Genomic DNA, 21980 nt, shown 5'->3' on the forward strand with positions numbered 1-21980 from the left:
AGTTTTGAATAAATAGATTTTAAATAATTTATATTCGGATAATCGATATTCTATTGTATATATTTTAAGTATTTAAAATATTAAAAATTTAAAATATTAAAATATTAAAAATTTTCAAAATAGATACACGTAATAATACAAATATTATAATTCATAATATAAAAAATTTGAAATTACTTTAAATATTTATTGTAAAATATTATTTTTTTCTGATAAAAAGTTTATCAAAATTTATCTTTTCAATTCAATATATTTTAATTTCGTTTTTTATAAAATGTAATATAATTTAAAAAATTAATAAAAAACAAATATCAAATGATATATGATCATATGTAAAAATAAGATATTTAAATTTAAAATATTGAATCACATAAAAAAAATATTAAAATATAGAAAATGAATGTTTAAATTATTTTGTAATACTTTTTTTTCAGTTTTTTTTCTTCCTTGAAAGAATAAAAAAATTATTTTCTTGTATTCATTAAATGAGTTTTATATGTTCACTATGTGTTTAACAATCTAATTTAATCTAGATATATCTCTATTCTTTCATTATTATTTGACCACAAATTAGAACATTTTACAATTTCTTCAAAATAAAATAAATTTCAAAATAAAAAATAAAAATAAGAAGCAATATAGATGCAAATAAAATATAAAAAAACTTTTAAAATCACTTTTAATATTTAAAACCAAGACTTTTAATATTTAAAAATAATATTTAAAAAAAATCTGATCTAATTTATAAGAATTTAAATAATTATATTATCATCCATGAAAAAAACTATTTCCAGAACTTATTTTTTAATATATATCTTATATTTGAATATTTTGTTTTATACATACATATTGTTTTACTTTTTTTTATATTTAGAAATATTCTTTTTTATTTATTTTTGTTATGTCAATTTATATAAATATTTGTGTGTAAATGAATTTTTTTATTTTTTATTTTATATTAAATTAAATAATTAAATAATTAAATTAAATAAAGTAATTGGATCTCTAGAAAAATATTTATAATTATTATTTCAATAGATGTAAAACTTGAAATTATTTATTTTAGGAATTATAATTTAACTTTATAAGCATCAATATAATAATAAATATAATATATAATATTTATAATAAATAATAGTTTGTTTCTCAAATTAATAATAATAATAACAATAATATATTAATATTATATAATTAATTTATATTATTATTTATATTTTTATTATATAAATAATATTATATTTAATAATAAGTATTACATAATATAATATTTAATAATAATATTAAAAGTAATAATGAAATTAATAAGATAAATTATAAATAAAAAATTGTAATGTTTTTGATGTTGTAATAATTTTGAAAATTAATATTAATGTAATAACATTTGATAATGCTATTGAACAAAACTAATTATTGGAATTAATTTTATATTTTCTAACATCATCATTAATACGACGATTATTAATATGACAATATTACATAAAAGTACTTTATAATTATCAATAAATCAGTGCCATAACTAACAAAGAAATTTCATTAAAACGCTACGCTAACATTTAATCGTAATGATTAAAATTTTGAATACAATAACTCAAATATATCGAATTTATTTTGTTTAATTATACTATAATTAATATAATTTTCATAATCAATATAATAAATATTTTAAAAATTTATTAAAAAATTTTTCATCATATAAAATATAATAAAATATAATTATAACAACATTATAAAATATAATTATGACAAACAGAAATATTTCCATTTTCAATTTGAACATATTAAAATTCATTTTTTAATTATAGAATATTTAAATACCTATAAATTAAAAAATATTTAATTAAAATTATATGTAATTATTATATATATATATTCCCGATTTTATTATATATTTTTATATATGTATAATTATTATGTATAAATTTTAAATAAATATTTAATCAAATTTTTCATTTCGTAAGATAAATAAATTTTAACAAATAAAACAATGTACTTCATATTTATTTACTCACATTATTTGTTCTAAAATTACGGAAAATTATTTAAAATAAAAGAAACCAATTTGTATCCCAATCATGTATACATGAACTGAGTGGGACACAATCAAAGACACAGTTAAAGAGAAATATCTTCCCGTATCAAAATTCAAAGTGAGCAAAAAGTGAAGGCAATGACCTCGCGAATTTGTACATTTACACAATTGAAACTGCGTTTCCCTCGGTTAACCTTAATTTCCTCTCAAAATTTCCCATTATTCGTAAGCAGCTGCAGCAGGTGATGCGCGGTCCGACAATCATTAATGTCTCTTGAATATTATTTCATTTAGATCACATCTCTCGCTGGACAAATTATTACCACGCACATGTTTTAAGAATCTCGCATCTCCCGAGGCTTCTATACAAGCATCGACGTATCGAGATTACCGGAGCAGCGCCATTGGAACAGCTGGCCTTCCCGCCACTCAAATTTATTTCCCCGGAAACGATCGATCTTTTCGTTTCGCGTTGCGATAGAGACACCCGCATTTGCTTAATAATTATCGATTTTCTCATTTCTTAATCAATCCTGATATTGTATATTAAAAGAGAGTTGTCTATCGATCATTGTTTTATTTTTTCCATTAGATATTAACACTTTTTTTTACTAAACAATTAGTATAATATGTTATATAAATGGAGATAAAGTAAAAATTCATAAGTATTGAACAATTATATGACTAAAGAGTGATAGGTTAAAAATTAATGATCTTTTCAATAATTTTCTGTATTTAAATACTTTTTTGAAGATTTATAATATATCAAATGATTAAAAATCGAAATTTTGCTATCAATACATATTATAATATCATGATATCAAGCTGTGTATAAATATCACAACAATAATACAAAAATGTTGAAACAAATCGAATCATATCGGCTCTTTGAATATTTAATTATTTCGCTATTACACGCCATATATATAGTACTAATTTCCTCCTATAATCTAATGTCACATATATGATGTATATTATACTTTAAATTTTTTTTATAAATATATAATATTTTATTTACTTACATTAATATTAGAAATATTTGTATATATTACTGATAATAATAAACTATTTTTGTTTGGCATTGCAACATATCATCTTTTTTGATTATTTTAAATTTTCTCTTCAATTGATAAAAATTGTACTTATCATTAGACAACATATTTTGAACTAGAATTGTGATTTTTTTTCTGATGAATGATGTAGTAAAAAGATTAGTCAAGAGAAATAAAAAAAAATTGAATAAAATCAAGAAAATTAGAATCTCAAGATTATATATATTGTATTGATAAAATATAAAAAACAAGAATCAAAAATAATAATAACAACTTTAAAATAATAATAAATATAAAATTATAAATCGAATTGTATTGACATCAATTCTTTCCGAAATATAACTTATTATAAAATTCTAAACGAGTTTTTTTGAGTTATACAAACGACAAAATAATGAATGATATATATAATAATGAATATATATATATATATATATATATATATATATATATATATGTATATATATGATCATTGAATTAAGATTATAAAGTCTTGTTTAAATTTCTATGGAAGATAAATCCGAAGATTATCCGCAGACATATGGAAACAATTCGCATACATTATCCGCGGATAATACACAAATAATTGAAAACAAAACAAAAACTCAAAACAGTCTATGGACAAATTTTATCTTCGATTAAAAACAAGAGATAATATCTATAGACAAACGATGAAAAAAATGTAAAATAAACAATAAGCATATATGCAAATAAAATATTAAACTATTTTTTATAAATATCTTAATGTTAGAAGTAATTTTATACAAAGAATTGTATGAAAATTATCCTTTTTTCTATTTTCGGACTAACTTTTTGTAATATGATTTCAAAATTATTTTTAGACATTCTCTCATTCTTACAAAATTCTTAAATTCGAAATTATCTAGATTTCATTTTTTGAAAAAATTATTTCCAAAATTATTTTCATACCAATAAGATTTTGATTAAAAATCTATCTCTATATTTCTGGAATTGTTTAATAATTCTTTTTCTGTACATAGAAAAACAGATATATCTTGTGAATTACAATATCAACATAGAATGATTCAAAGACGATTAAAATTATTAGATTAGAGATTATTAGAAGATTATTAGATTAGATTAGATTATCCGCAAACAATCAGATGATGATGCCAGAAATTATATGTATTTATATAGCAATTAATTTGTTAGTATTTGTTTTTGAAAAATAAATTTTATTATTTATTTATTGTTTTATTATTTATTTTAATGATATTAGAAATTAAATTTGAATTAAATATTAATACTTCATTATATAACTTCTAAATTGAATATTTTTAAAGCTATTACAATTAGTTAATCATTAATTAAAATTATTCCAACTTTAGATAAAAACTTAAAAGATTTGATTTTGATAATTTAATATATATTATTATTTTATTAATGTTAATTATTTATTCTATTATTCTAATAATAAATGTTTAATATTATTTATATTAATAAAAGTAGATATATATTAACTATTATATTATAGCTAATATTAATTAAAAACATTTATTGTACAAATTAAAATATGAAATAATATTATTTTATGATAAATATTGATAAAATATATTTTCCTATCTTCTAATCTTACATTACCATTCACATTGCAATTTAATAATACAATTAAAAAAATGAAACATCTGATAAAAGAAACGTGAAAATAGTCTAAAAAAATAATAAATAAAAATAACATTGTAAATTTTTATACGTACATACGCAAGTCACGAAACGGTTCGAAGAGCGCAACAGCCGGAAATATAGTTGACCAAGAGCACAAACACCATATACATAATAACACAAGAGCATGGACAACACACATCCAATCACAACAGAGGTGCGAATCCGACTGATCACGAACAATGAACAAAATGTCGACGATCTAAGCCGATGGAATCCGTAAATATCCGAATTTTCACGACAAGTTTACATGGCTACGAGTATTCATAGGTATACTTCATTATACGAAAAATACAATGTACAACAGTACAAATATTCTGAGAATCAAGATAATAAAAGTTTTTGGAAAGAGACATATTAAAAATTTATACAAAAACATATGAAGCATAAAAATATTATGATTGTATAAAATAGATATATAAATGATGTAATAAATTACAATTGAAAACTTTATTGCTATATTATTATTTATTACTAAAAATATTATTTATAACTAAATATTATATTTGTATGTTTTCAATTTTATTATTCTTTAATCATTAAATAGCATTTTTCCTTCATCTGTAATACTTTGATTTATTTTAATTTTTAAAACAGAAAATTATTTATTTATTTAAAATTATAACTTGAAATTATATTTGATTGAAAAATAGAATATTTACTGTTATTGTATATATAATATATTAATTTTAATGCATTTTAATTACAACATAATGTAATATTATATTATGCATGCATCTAATTTAACGAAAGCATAATGGCATTAATATTATTCAAAGTTTTTTGAAATTAATATAAATATTTCTATATTAAAATTGTATAAAAGAATATAATATTAATAACTAAAATTAACAAATATTGAGAAAAAAAATAATAAATTTTTGAAATATTCAAGAATCAAATCATTAAATATTTATTATTTAATAAAATAGCATTTGATACAAAAAGAAAAAAGTACAAATATTTACGTAAAATCTATATAGATGAAAAAGTGAATGATTGAAAAATGATTCAATTCAGTTATCAAGAAAAATAAAATTTATATATTTTAGGTATAATTATAATTAAATAAAATAATATAATAATAAAATAATAAAAAAATCTAATTTATTCTTTAATATTTTTTTCAATTAACAATGATTCTATTATGCATATTTTTTTTGTAACAATTATAATTTATAATATAAAATTAATAATAATAATAATAATAACTAAATATATTAAGAAACAAAAGTATATTAAGAAAATTCCTTTTAAAGACAAAAATTAATGATTTTATTCTATTACAAATTATAATAATATATTAAAATTATAATAATATGTTTAACACAAATCTATCATATATCATAAAATTAATAAGAATTTTTCCTATTATTGTATATATATATATATATATATATATATTATAATTTTTCTATGAATTAAATTTAAACAAAAATATTTAAATGTTAAATGTTATATAATTTTTTAAATATTCGAATCAATTTTTGTCAAATCAATATATAATTATCGAAACTAGTATACTAAAAATAATACTCAATAAGTCGTAAAAAGATCAATCGAAGAATTTGACTCACAACAAGAATAAAAGAAAACAAAGAGAAAAAGAGAAAGAAAACGATTAAACAAGGGGGATAAAATAAGTAGAGATCATTGTAAACTTACCCTTGTGTGTTGTCGCGTGATAAGCTCGTGCAGGTGTGGGTGGTCCAGGGGTGGCGGGAGTGGCTGCGACGTAACTGCCCCCGCCACCCCCAGGGAATAACGAGTACAGCCCGTAACGACTCACACCTGTAACACCATTTAAACGGAGAATTTACTTTTTACATGGATCTCATGACTGTTGGCACAACAACTAATTGGATGAGAATTACTTTTAACAATTTAAATATCACTGATAATACATTGTTTTCAAAATGAAAATATCAAGTTTTTTTCCTAACTCTCTATTAATTAATATTTAATTAATCAAAAAAATTTTAATCGAGAGAATAAGAAAATTTATCAACGGATAAATGGAATAAATAAAATATAGAAATATTAAAAGAATTCTAAATATTTTTTGAGTTGTGGAAAAATAAAAATTGATTGGAAGATTATTAATTCATTAAGTTTTTAAGATTTTTAACATTGTTTGGAAGATTTAATAAGAATTTGATTTTCAAAATTTGAATGAATAAAAAATAATTCATATCTGCATATAGTTTAATTAATTATTTTAATATTCATATATTTATAATAAACATAAACATAATAAATGAAAATATGATATAAATAAAATTATGAATTGTTATATATTGTAATATAAAATAATAAGAAATAATATTAATACTATAAATAATAAAATTTTTTATAATTCTACATAATAATTTGGATATTGCATATGATATTTAATTCTAGTGATTATCTTATAAAATCAGATTTTCAATTTTGTATATAATTTTCAATTACTCAATAAAGTAAATAATTTAAGACTAAATAAAACATAAACTATAACAATATATTTATACCAATATACGAAGAAAATTTAATAAACTTATCTGCTATAAAAATTTATTATTTTTAATAAAAGAATTAAAAATTTTTTATCAATTATATCATATTGATATGTATTATCATTATAACATTAACAAATTTTAGCAAATTGGCTTAAAGAAATGAATCGCATTGAAGATTAAAAAAAATTTACTTAATAAAAAATAAATTAATATATATGCAACTATTAAATTAGAAAATTTATAAAATGTTTTTGTAATAAATGTTTATGTTAAAAAAAAATACAAAATATTTAAAAAAAACTTAATTTTGCCGAAACCCGGGATTGAACCGGGGACATTTAGATCTTCAGTCTAACGCTCTCCCAACTGAGCTATTTCGGCTCTTAAAAGGTACTTATTATATTTAACTTATCAAGGTTTATATATAAAATTAAAAAGAAATATTCTTTGAAAGTAAAACTTGAAAGTAAATATAAAAAATACTTAAATATATTAGTAATATTATATTTTCCTAAAGATATTATTTCAATTCTTATAAAATATTATTTTATAAATTTTATTCTTGAGTATCTGCTTATGAAATTAAATAATAATATTTAATAATAATATTAAAATAAAAAAAACGATTTGCCGAAACCCGGGATTGAACCGGGGACCTTTAGATCTTCAGTCTAACGCTCTCCCAACTGAGCTATTTCGGCCCACGGCGACGTACTCCAATATAGTTAAAATTAATGATGTAATTATAAAATAATATAAAATATTTTTATATAGATAATGAAAATGAAAACAGATTATTTATTTATTTAAACAAAATAAATAAGAATATTTATTTTTAATGTATTCTTATTATATATATTCTTTATTTTAACAAAAAAAAAGCACAGTTAAAAATCAAAATATTTATCAAATAATATAGAAAAAAATACATTATAAATTATTATTAATTTTTATAATAAAATATTAATTAATTATTTCAATCTAAAAATGAAATTGAATATTACAATATTATAAAGAGAAATTAATTAAATATTAAATTAAATGTTGTTAATGGAAAATTGATTTTTTTTTATAAAATCATTCATTCATGAAATCCTGAATTATATATCTAATATATCTAATACGTAATTATAATATAAGCAAATATAAAAGTATAATAAAGTTTATAGATTAAAAAATTTTGTGATGCGACAATTAAATTATATATTAATATTATATCTTAATATTATTTACCTTTGGTATTATACTTTATGTAATAAGCTTTTCGTGATTTTCATGAAAAACTGATGCTCGAAATTTGTTATATTAATATTTCTCTTCGAATTTAGCAAATACATATTTTTCAAAGTATGATAACTTTTACATTTCGAAAATTTTATTTAGAAAAATCTCTATTTTGTATTATTTTTGTATTATTATTCTGTATTATTTTCTAATGCACATAAAAATATAATATTATAAATTAATATTATAGGAATATACAAAAATACAATAATAAATAACAATACTTGCACTGAATATTAATATGTTATAAATTTTAGTTTAAGATGTATAATTTTTATAAACATTTAATATTCTGATGATATTTTAGATAATATTAGATTGTTCATTATTAAAAATATTTTTCTCAATGATAAAATAAATATTTGTAAATATATATTTAAAGATAAATATAAAAAAAATCTAATAATATTTTTTTTAAATGGAAAATAATGATTGAGTTTTTTGTCAAATAATACATCGAACTATTTGTTAAAATATTGTATTGTGATATTCATATCACATTATACAATAATATAATAATAAAAGTTAGATTTAAACTTAAATTAGCTGTTATTCTAAAATCAATTAAATTTTCTATGAAGAAATATCTCATAGATAAAATTCCTTATTATCAAAATGTACATGCATAAGAATATTACATATCTTATTAATTTGTTATTTTCATTACAAATTATTTCATTATTTTTTAGCAATTTTTTAGAAAAAATAAAATTAATAATTTTAGAGAGATCAATTGAAAATACAAATATTCAATTTTGATAAAAATAATTTCGTTATATAACATTAAATACAATTTATATGTAATTATATATATATATATATATATATATATATATATATATATATATAAAATTGAAAATAAATTAATTTTTTTTATTAATTGAAAAAAAAAATTAATTTATTTCGAATCTTGTATAAAAATATAGTTTCTTCATAAAAATATTCATTCTTAAATCTTAACTAAAATCACAAATTTTTAACTTAATATTATTACTATTATCACAAATATCAATATTTTTTTTTCTTATTAATAAATTTATCCATAAAATTTAATCAAATTATTACTTTATTAGTTAAATAAATTTTTAAATTACTTCAGTTCAAAAAAAAACTGTCTACTAATCTAATTTATTAATTAATATAAGAAAATAATGTACCTTGATTATGAGCTGGCGCGGGAGTAGCAGCCAAGGGTGGAATACCCTGCGATTGTTGATTTGGAACCTGATTGGATTGTGCGGGTGCTAAGGGCCATAGGGTTGCTGCTGCAGCAGGGCCTGACGTTTGTTGGGCCCGGGCACCCGTGTCGCCCACGGGACGATCCCCAGTCCCACTTTGGGCCACGGGAGGGACCAACATCGAACCTCCCCCTCCCGAGGCTGAAAAATTAAATAAAAAAAAATTTTTATGTTAAAATATTATTAACTTATTTCATTTCATAATATTTTAGAAGATTTTTATTCTTAAAATTCTTATTTAGAATTCTTATTCTCTCTACATGTAAATTGTATATGATTTTTATTACATAGTTCTTAAACTATATTATAAGTTATACTACATAAAGTAGAAAAAAATTTAAATCATTAGATAAATTTAAATTAAATCGATGCATGATCAAATGAATCAATAGAAGTATTTCGATGTTTTCAAAATTAATTTTATTTTAAGAAATTGTAAATTGTTTTTATAATGCATGTTTTTATTTATTAAAATGTTTATTAGAAAATTTATTAAAATATTTTAATAAATAGTAGAGATAACCTCGAAATCATTTTATATAATTCGATTTAAATTTGTCTAATCAAATTTTTTTCTATTTTAAGATCTTTTAAGATTTATACTTGCATCTATTTTTGGTAGTATTATATAATACTATTTTATATATAACAAATAAGTAATTATATAAAAATATATATATATAATAAAAATATACAAAAGTATTATATATAAGATTTTAATATATTCGTGCACGAATGGATCTAAAGAATTAATTCTAGACATAAAGAATTAATTAATCAAAAATATAAAAATATATGAAAACATCATTAAGTTTTATTTATTAAATTATGAATAATTTAAGTTAGATGAAATGAGACGGAAAAAGAATGCAATATGATAAATGATATAAACGAAATAAGATTGTCTCATTTTATCTCTGTCTCGCTTCATTTAATAGAAATTTAAGTTTTTCTTTTTTCATTAAAAAAAATTTTAATTGCAAAAAATACATAAAATTATTAAATAAAAAAAAGAATAGTTTAATAAAAAATTAGCCAAATTAAAAATTCAATTCCTTTTTATTCATATTATTCCTTATTTCTATAGAAACAAAAATTAAAACAGAAAACTAGTCAGGAGTCAAAAGAAACACATAAAACATTACTGATGTGCAAAATATCGGATGCGTAAGGATCAATGTATCTTCTCCAAAAAATAAGAAAAGAAAAAACGATAGCTAGAAGTCGACACGGAATATAGAGTGCTTTTAATGAGCGAAACGAAGTAAGAGTTTCGCAGTTTTCTAGTAAGGGATGAGTCGAAGAGATGGTCACGGAAAGTAGGAGAAGCGGTAGAAATGAAGGAGAGGTAGCAACAGGTCGACAAGCATAATGTAGCCTCTTAGATACATACATCGATTTTTTATTAGAGAAATTTTTAGAACTATGTATATAATTTTTTCTTACTCATAAAAAAATATAAAGTCACGGAAACAGTACCTGAATTTTAAGAAATATAATTAATAATTATTGAGAATCATTAATGAGAAATTATAGAAGAATTTAGAATGTGTATTTTGTAGAAATGTTTTCATCGAGAAATTTTTATTATTTGAAATGTAAAAGCGATGAATAATTTGCAGTTGCGTATTGATAAATAATTTTAGATAATTAGATTTCTTTTGTTTTATAAATGACAAGATAAAAATAAGTTGTAGTCTATTTTGTAGAATTATTAAAAAATATTACTATGTGCTCTTTTAATTATAAAATTTGTGAAAAGGAATAAGGTTTTTATCTTAAAGAATTTTCTAATATTTTTAAAAGGACAAATTAATCTTTGCGGATTGATATAGAATTGATATAGAATTAATAGATAAAAAATGATCAAATAATCAAATGATATAGAATTAATAGATTTGTTTCTGAAGAATTATATATATATGTAAATGAAACATGCTCAATGCAAATTAATTATCAATATATATATATATATATATATATATATATATGTATATGTATATGTATATCAATAAATAATAACTTTTCGAGCTTTAAGGATAAAATGAAATAGAAAATTTTTTAATTTTGTGTTTATAAAAATTATTAATTATTATAATTTATAAAAAAATCATATTGATTATGATTATTTAAAATTTGATTATGAAATCAAATTTTAAAAATTATCAACATTTGAATCAATATTTGAAATTAATTTTAGTAAATAAAAAAAATAATTGAAATAATATTATATGAAGTCTTTTCAAATCTTCAAAGATCAAATATAAGCCAATATTCAAAAGTCAAACTAATGAATTCTACTTTTTATCTGATTTTAGCATCAAAACGTAATGCTCAAGGAAATAATTAGTCTTATTAATTTGATTTCAATGTGATTTGTAAATTTTATTTCCTCAGAATTTTTAGAATGTTAAAAATATAAAAAAAAATTAAGAACAAATTAAAAAAATAAAAAATTATGAGAAACATAATTCATTTTTTCATTTTCTGATAAAAATTCATTTTTTCTAATAAAAATTTTATATTATGTCAAATTTAATTTAAATTTCAAACGCGCGCGCGCGCGTGTGTGTGTGTGTGTGTGTACGTATATCTATTCCTATCTTCAAAAATGACAAGAAAAACGAAACAAGAAGTAAAAGAACTTAAAAGTATACTTTCTTTGAAATATCTTGTTCATTTCATCTGATATTATGGACGAAATTATTCAAAATTGTGACACAAATCATGATATTTGCAGGACAGGATAATGAGCGCGGTGCAATAATCTGAAATTCAACCAAACTTTCAGTTGAAGAAAATGAAGGATATTTGAGAAAGTTTTATATGTAAGCACAATGACCCTGGTTTCATGAAAATACACTTTTGCTCGGATCGTTAAATTCATGCGATAATAACCATCAATAAACTGTCAATCGATCAGTATATGTTTGCCGAGATGTAAGTCAATACACAGCGATTAATGTCGCTACCGATCGTGTCGGTAAATTATAATGATTAGTGGAAAATGATGATTAAGAATACGTAAACAAGGTTTTTGTGATTTACGATAATGAATTATACCACATTGAAGAATAAAATGTTGGTTTTTTTTTTAATCGAAATATTGGAATATCTAAATTTCAATATTCTAAGTTTTCAAATATTCCGAAAATGTTTATATTAATAAATTGCAAATTTTTAGTTAAAATATGCAAAATATTCATCTAATATATAAAAAATATATAAAAATATATAATTATATATATGATTATATATATAAAAAATATATATAATCATATATAATTATGTCATATCATAAAATATATATATATCAAATTATATTATATTTGTAAAATATAATTTGCAAATATTTGCAAATATTATATAATTTATATTATAATAATTTTTTTAAGATTTCCTTTTTCCATTTGTAAATTGATTTTTTTTTGTCTTAAAATATTACTTTGTGAATTATCTGAAAAGAGATTGTTTAAATTTGACTAGTATATAAATTCATATACAAATTATTTATTGTAGTATTTTATATTTATATATATATTTTATTAAATATATATATATATATATATATATATATATATATATATGAGAAAATTATTGACTTACATTTCAAATTATTAAATATTAAATATTGTGTAATAAATAAATAATAATTAAATATCTTGAATAAAGGAGATCATAATTGATTTATATCATAATATACAATATCATTTATATATAAAATTGTGCTATATATATATATATATATATATATATATATATATATATATATATATATGAAATTTTTGTTAATTTTTTTCAATCAACTGTGATTTTTTTTATTCAAAAAAACTTAAAAATTATTTGTTTGTGATATAATATTTAAAATATGTATATTTATGTTATTTATATAAAATATGTAAAATATATGTAAAAAATATATATTTGCATAAAAATGTAATCGAATTATTCTTAATATTTATTAAATTATTCTAAATATTATTAAATTAATAAATATTATTAATATTCTTAAATATTATTATTTTATTAAATATATCTCTTCTTTCTTATTCGATAAAGTTTTAAAGTTTAAACTTTTTAATTACTGAAAATTTTTTTAAATTATTAAAATAATATCAAATTATTAACAAATGTAATTTCCAAGTTAATATTATAACTTTAATGATAAATTTTATACATATTTTATTTATTATTTCATGCAATTTTTTATAGACAATATTGAAAGACAAAATATTTATGCTTATTAAGAATAATTAAGAATTGAAGAAAATATAAAAAAAATTGAAATGAAATTACAAAAACTAAATTTTCGGACTTTCTAAGAAACTTTAGTTTCAAACATTTTTAAATTACAGAATTACTTTCAAATTCGGTTTATTTTTCAAAAATAGGACATTTCGAAAAAAGCTTCAACAATTAATAACAAGTTCATGATATGATATTACTTAATTGAATCTTTTAATTACTTAAAATTATAATTCATAAATTTTATTGAAAAATAATAACAAAATTATTAATTAAAGAAATTAGAAATATTGTTTACTATCATTGATAATTTTTCATTACTACTTCGAAAAATATGAAAATCTTAAAAATGTTTTAAAATAGAAAATAGAAAAATCTAGTTTATAAAAATTAATACATTTACTATAATATATATTTACTATACTATATTTAATATACACTATATAATATTACACTATTATTTCTTTATTTATATAAAAAATAAAAAATTTATTTTAGTATAGAATTTTTCTTTAATTAGAAAAAAAATCATCAAATAAGTAATATAAAAGTCCACAAAATTCTATATTCATCATATTCCAATTTTCAATATGAATAATTAATAATAATTGTAATTAATAATAATTACAATTATTATTAATTACAATTATTATTAATATTATTATTATTATAAATAATAATAATAATAATAATAATAATAATAATAATAATATTCAATCGTGAAAAAAGATAACAAATTTCTTTATAAATTAAATTTCTTCATAAAGCATAATCTTTTCATATAATTAAAATATATATATAATTATTAAACACGTGATTCAAATTTAATTCTCGTTTTATATTTCAACAATATTTCATAAATTCTAGTTATTTAAATGCTTGAATGAATCAACTATTTTCTATGGATCGAATCAATGCTTAAGGTATTTTTCAGCAGGTTGCTAAAAAATTCGACGATCGATTTCATGTTCGATAATTAATGGTTCATAAGACCGCGATTTTTCGATCCTGTAATTTGCACAATGTACAAACAAGAAGAGGAAGGCAAGAAAAGTCAGAGGCGTCAGATTTTTACGAGCACCTGTTCACCATTTTCCAGCCGTAAAAGGAGCCAGCTCGACGTCGTCAGGTAGTCACGATTCGTGGTGAGGCCCTTTTCGTACCCTACCGACCTGAAAACCAGTTCTCCTATCCCTTCTTCGATCCACTCGGTCCCTCTTTTATGCCTTTACAGTGAACCAGAAGCGAGGGAAATTAAAAATTAGGTCGCTGTCAGGACTTAGCTTATTCGTTTTTTATTTATTCGAGATTTCACTATGATATTTCAATGTTTTCGAAATTATAATGATGAAATTTTTACAAAATATTAATCTACATAATTTTTTATATTTGATATTTTGTATGTATCATTTTAAAGAAAATAAATAATTGCAAAGTTTTGAATTTTGAACATATAAATTATAAATTTTAACAATATATGAAATTGAATAATATTTTACGAGATTGAATAATATTTTATGTAAATTCATTTCATATATTATAAATATAATATAAATACATATTTCGAATAAAAAGAAAAATATAAATCAGAGGAATTAAAATCTAAGTTGATTTTGATAATGTGATTTTTAAAACAAATCAATTTTAATTATAAAAAATTTTAATCTGAAGTATTAATTTAATTAATTGAAATAGTCAAATCGTCATGATTTGTGATATTTTGATTTTTCAATAATAAATCATTTATAGCATTAATTTCAATATTACAAATACAATGTTATTTTTCAATTTTATCGATATTTCTAGTTATTTTTTAAATTGTAATTTACAATTCTAATTACAATCATATTTAAATATTGTATATCTTATAATAATTTTTCATTACAAAACAAATTTCATTACAAAATAAATATTGTGATTATTATATTTTTAATCAATTTAAATAAAAAATTTCTTTCATTTGAATTTATTTTATTTTATTTAATAATAAAATTTAACGAAAAAAAAAATTCAAGAAACATCAAAGAAAATCAAAATTCCTATAAGTGTCCCAAAATAAATCCCGAATAAGTGTTCATGTATTTAATTAAACAAGTGAAACAGTTACTATTGTATTCATACAATCGTTCGATGAACATGTCTGTATATCTGTAGAGTGAACACTAGAATTGAACCAAATTTACCGGACTTCAAATCAAACCAAACTTCGAAAAGCAGTTAAATCATAGAGAAGCAAGTTCTCTCCTTTCTCTATAATATGACTCGTCTCTTCAGAAATTCAGAAAATAACTATGATCAAACGATTAGCCTCCGGTTGACCTATATTTTCACATTAAACATTTCATTTTGAATTGGTTTAAATTAATTAGAATTGAACAATCAGATAGTAAAAGCGGTGTTTATGATATGTAAAATTATATAAAAACAATATTCTTTAAATTGATGTAATATTATATAGATAATATTCGAAACGAAAAAATTATTTTAATATAGAACAGCATAAAAGAATTTATCTTCTTAATTGAATAAAATACTTTAGAATAAATCTCTTCATTAATTAAATTTAAATTCTAATCAATAAATATTAGTTAATCAATAAATATTTATCGATAAAATAGAAATAATAACTTTCTCAGAATATTATCAAAGAACAAAAATAATTTGCTTTATAATAATCTTAACATTTAAGTCTGTAAGAAAGTTATTATGATGAATCAAATGAGTTATATACAAATCTTTCAATTATTCTTTATTATGTAGAATGAATATTGATATATACATAACTGTAAATATCTCGTAAGAAAATATTTATTTGTTAAGATAAATATTTAAAATAAAAATTGAATAACAAGAAAAATAACAATAAAATAATTTAGAAATTAAAACAATATTTTCAAATACGAGGTATAAGAGATAATGAAAATATTATATTGCATTTATTATATTCGTTAAATTTATTTAGAAAGTAAATCAAATTAAAAATACCTTTTATTTTTTACATATGTTTTTTTTTTATTGGAAATTCATATGTATATTTATATACAATATTAATATAGAGAGTATTAATACATGTATATTCATAAGATATTTTTGCAGTGTTAATTCTAAAATAAAATTGGTATACAAAAATTTGAGTTATTATATGTAACCTAATAAAGCTTAATATTTATTAAAGTTATTTATTAAGTTATAAACAATTTATAATAAGTTTACGCTAAGTGAACAGAAACAACGATATGATGAAGATAGAATTGTCTTATTATATCTATGTCTTGCTTCTCTCTAACATAAATTTCAATTATTTATTACTTAATAAGTAAACGTCAATGAATTTTTTTATATACTAACTTTTGTGTTTGATCTCTAGAATCAACTTTGAAAAAATGTTTTAGGAATATGTAACTTATAAATATATTGTGTTTTTTTTTTAAATTAACTATTATATTGAAAGAAATATTAAAATCTCTTCAAAGAATTAAAAAAAAAATAACGCAAAAAAATTTATAAAACATTGATTTAAAAGGAATGTTAATTTTTTTTTTTTCGTATTTGAAATCTTGTGTTCTATTTCACTCAACTGATATTTTGCTTGCGCAATCCTGTGCAACCCTATTCTCGAGCACGCGCCTAGTTCTGCGTTGACTATACTATATAGATACTCATGTCTACCTATATATGCGGAAATCGATTTTTGGCAAAGTCACAGTACTTCGAGTTAAGTTTCGGGGAAACGAGACTAGCTGCTATTTTGCACAGAAAGAACTTGTTCTCTGAGAGTTTATCACGATGCAGAATCTTGGGATTCTCATGATGATTCACTAAGTTTATTGGTAATGCGATTTCTACAAGTTTATTGGTAAAAAGATGAAAACATAATACTCTAAATCAATATATTCAAAATTTATGATGTTATCTTATGTTTGCATCTTACAATATATATCTAGTTGAAATCTAGTTAAAGTTAAAATCTTATAATGAGATAAAGAAATTAAAAAAATTAAAGAAAAGAAAAAATAAACACAATTTACGCCGCAAATTTTTGTTAGAAAAATAAAATTTTATAAAGCAATAGAAAAATATTAAATAAGATATTAATTTTATTAAATGTAATAAATTTATTATATTAAATATTGAATTTAATATTAATGCTCATCTCAAGTTAAAATAAAATATAATTAACAACAATAAAAAGAGTTAAAATATATATACATAATGATTATCTTATATTTTGCTTTTTTATCTTTAATATATATATATATATATATATATATATATATTATGATACTAACACATTATTTATTAAATGTATAATAATATATATATATATATATATATATATATATATATTATGATACTAACACATTATTTACTAAATGTATAATAATATATATATTATGATACTAACACATTATTTACTAAATGTATAATAATTGAATTATTATAAATATTATATAAATATTATTATATTAATAATTAAATAATAATTATTAAATATTATTATAAATACACTAAATTTATAATAATTGAATTATTTAAATCCAATTTTTCTGTAATAATACTTAATATTTTCATTAACTACCATGCTTTTTTTTTTAAAAAGAAAGTCAATCATTTATAAATATTGCCAGAAAAATTCTTTTTGTAGAAAAAGTGGGAAAAATAGTGAACTAATAACGTCATGACTCATAATGAAATAAAAGTGAGAATACAAATAACAGGGGACTAATAATTAGTTATTAGGACTAACTGTCTATATTACTTTCTTTCACTCATTGTACAAATTTTTCTAGCATGCATGATCTTAGTTTGCATTTTGATTATAATAATTTTACATATATGAAAAAAAATAAAAATAAATGAAAATATTTAAATATAATTCATAATTTTTTATTAAAAGCATCTTCCATTTATGTTTAAATATCATCATAAAAAAGATTTAAAAAGAGAAACATAATCTAATCATAAATATTACAATTTTTAATTTTAATCATATCATTCCACGAACTCCTTTCACGACAATGCTGAATAAAAGCACGTCGGAAGTATTCTTCGCGCGAAAGTCACGGCTCAGCTGAAAGATACATGTGTATGTGTATATACATACAATGATAGAGCGCACGTGCACGTTCGACATAACAATTTATGTAGACGCGAACGTGAATGGCGTAGTAAATTCAAGTACACAAGGGTGCGGTCCAAACCAGACCGCTGGAAACAGAGGGAGATTCGGTCGCCTGCAACCAATGTGATTTGCAACTAAACTTTTCTCTTTTCATTTTTCTCCCATTTTTTTCCTCTTTCCTCTTCACAACATCGTGGTTATAATATATATATAATACTTTGAAGAGGTTTCTCACCGATTAACCCGAAACTATATCGCTAAAACCGCAAGAACAGTAATTAGTCTTCTGATACTTCGCTGGTCTCCAAGGTCTTACCTCTGCTATCGCCATATATACTTAGCAAAACTTTTCAAGGTATATATCTTACATATACATATATAAGACATATATCTTTATATACATATATATAACCGATAATAATTAATTTTTTAAAACCATCAGATTAATCCTCTTTAATTATCGTTTAGTCTCGATAATATATTTATCTTTTTTTCTATATTTTTATAAATAAAAGTCAATTATTGACTTCTCAATTAGTATCTATCTAGAATAAGTATTTCGTAACTTATGTCTAGGTTTCTAAGTTCAAAGATCGTTTAATGACTAAATATCGTATGATTGATTTGCAGTAATTTCTTATCTATTGATTATTGTATTTGATTTTATTAAAGGTTTGAAGAATTTTACTATGAAAGATAATAGTAAAGTAACATCTTAAAAATTAATGTTTTTGTATATTTTTGATACATAAGTAGATATAAATGATACATAAAGTAGATATCAATATACTACTTAAATGTTTATTTGAAGGATTTTTGTAGAGATTTCTATATTAAAAAAAAAAAATTAAAAATTATACAAATTTCTAAATCAAATTTTTTTTTCATATTTTTTGTAAAAAAATTAAATGCTACTTTTACTTCAACAATTTAATAATTAATGCGTGAAATTCAAAATAAAAACATTATTTAAATAATGTTATTATATATTATTAATTATTTAAATATAATAAAATTATATTTAATTATATTATATTTATATTTTTTATCTAATTATTTTAATCTATTCTAGTAAGATTTAAATATTATAAAATATATCCATTATAAATTTAATTAAAATATAAAAAATCGACAACAATTATAAAAATCGCAATCATATAAATTTCATTAAAAGCATGTGTTTTTTTAAATAGAATCTCTCTCGTCCATTTACATTGCAAACTGAGATAGACAGATTGATGAACATATTGTATATTGCGTATCACTTGGAATGCGTGATGATGTATATATTTTTTTTATTTTTTTTATTCCTTTTATGAATCTATATTATCTATGCTATCAATGCAAATTTTATTCGAGCGGAAAAGCTCAAAAACAATAAACTTGAGAAAAAAATCAAATATAAATAAAGTTTGAAATCAAAATTGAATTATATTCCGTATATTAACAAACGGATAAATAGAATAGATCAGAATCATTATTATGAAACTTAAATCAAGCCTAGAAAAAAAATATGGAAAAAAGATATAATAATTGTGATTTATTATTATGAAACGATTATTATATAGAGCTTAAATCAAATCTAGAAAAAAAATATGGAAAAAAGATATAATAGTTGTGATTTTTTGTATTTGATGAAATATATATTTTTTAAATATAATATAATAATTTTTTTCTATTCGTTGTATTTATAAATTGCATCATAAATTACTGAAGAAGAAAAATATATTTTATAAAAATAAAAATTTTTAAAAAGAAAATAATAATAGAATAATTTGATTTTTTTGATTAGATAACTTTTTATTAAAAAATAGTCTTTAATATAAAAAAAATGTTAATTTTAATATAACATTAAATTATTTTCTAAATAATCTTTATTCTTTTGAACAAATTTCTATATTTCATGTAAATTATAAATTTTAATTATATCTATCTTTTTAATAAAGTAATGAATTAATTTCAATATTAATTTAATTTTTTTCAATTATCAAGTTATTAATATCTAATATTTTAAAATTTTTACATTTCACATTATAACTTATATTTTTTTAACTTACATTTTTAAAGGCTTTCACAATCTATAAATATAATAAAAATATAAATGTATATTACATAAGATATTAATTGATATTTTCTATATATGATTTAATTTTTAAATAAAATTTCAAAATTTCTTTGTACAATCTATATTCTATTATTAAAATACTAAGAGAAAATAAGAAATAATTCAATGCAGGAGCATTATACGAGATTTTCATAGGTGAATTCAATTTTTCGTTTATTTCTCGTGCGCGAAAAATATTTAGAAGAAAAAGAGATCTCTTTAAAAGAAACTCTTAAGAATGAAATGCGTATTAAGTCGCCGATACAACAATAGACTCGCTCAGACAGTAGGCTCTCGTCGTTCTTTTCCTCTTAACCTTCAATTTTACCTTTCCGCTAAAGCTAGATTTCTCCTTTTACAATATCTCCTTTTACAATATCAAACAGTTATATTTCTTTTTTTCGATTATAAAACTATTCGATCGATACAACATTGTCTTGCAATCAATGAAATCAAAAGAAAAGTCGTTTACATGAAAAAGTTACGTAGGTGAAAAATGCAAAAGTAATTCCATGTAAAAATTAGATGATTGAAAATGAAATTTAAATGAGTTGTTAGATTATAATTAGATTATAATTAGATTATATAAAATTTAAAAAATAATGAAATGCGTTAAAGTATTTATAGATTATTGTACAAAATGATTTAAAATTATACAAATGCTTAATTAATTTCGATTATTAAAATTGAAATATTTTAAATAATAAGAAAAAATCCTTCGTTTT

General features: G+C 19.7%; 1 protein-coding gene and 2 non-coding genes across 13 annotated transcripts in view; all 3 read right to left on the minus strand.

Moving 5' to 3' along the window:
• LOC411986 overlaps positions 1–21980 on the minus strand; it is a 339481-nt gene that overhangs the window by 113567 nt on the left and 203934 nt on the right. For 10 of the 11 annotated variants that reach the window (XR_003305069.1, XR_003305070.1, XM_026441971.1 and 7 more), the window contains 2 exons: positions 9704–9925; positions 6430–6555 (listed from right to left, as the gene is read on the minus strand). Coding sequence is in view for 9 of the 11 variants with exons in the window: in XM_026441971.1 (XP_026297756.1) it covers positions 6430–6555; positions 9704–9905 (328 nt within the window). In the remaining 2 variants the exon portion in view is untranslated. Of the gene's footprint in view, positions 1–4799; positions 4953–6429; positions 6556–9703; positions 9926–21980 lie in introns of those variants that run through there. The other variant, XM_026441975.1, reaches the window with a different exon arrangement.
• TRNAF-GAA lies at positions 7571–7643 on the minus strand. The gene has a single exon. It is a non-coding gene; the product is annotated as a tRNA-Phe (tRNA).
• TRNAF-GAA lies at positions 7891–7963 on the minus strand. Its single transcript has one exon. It is a non-coding gene; the product is annotated as a tRNA-Phe (tRNA).

The sequence above is a fragment of the Apis mellifera genome, linkage group LG7 (genome assembly GCF_003254395.2).
Source record: "Apis mellifera strain DH4 linkage group LG7, Amel_HAv3.1, whole genome shotgun sequence".
NCBI lineage: Eukaryota > Metazoa > Arthropoda > Insecta > Hymenoptera > Apidae > Apis > Apis mellifera.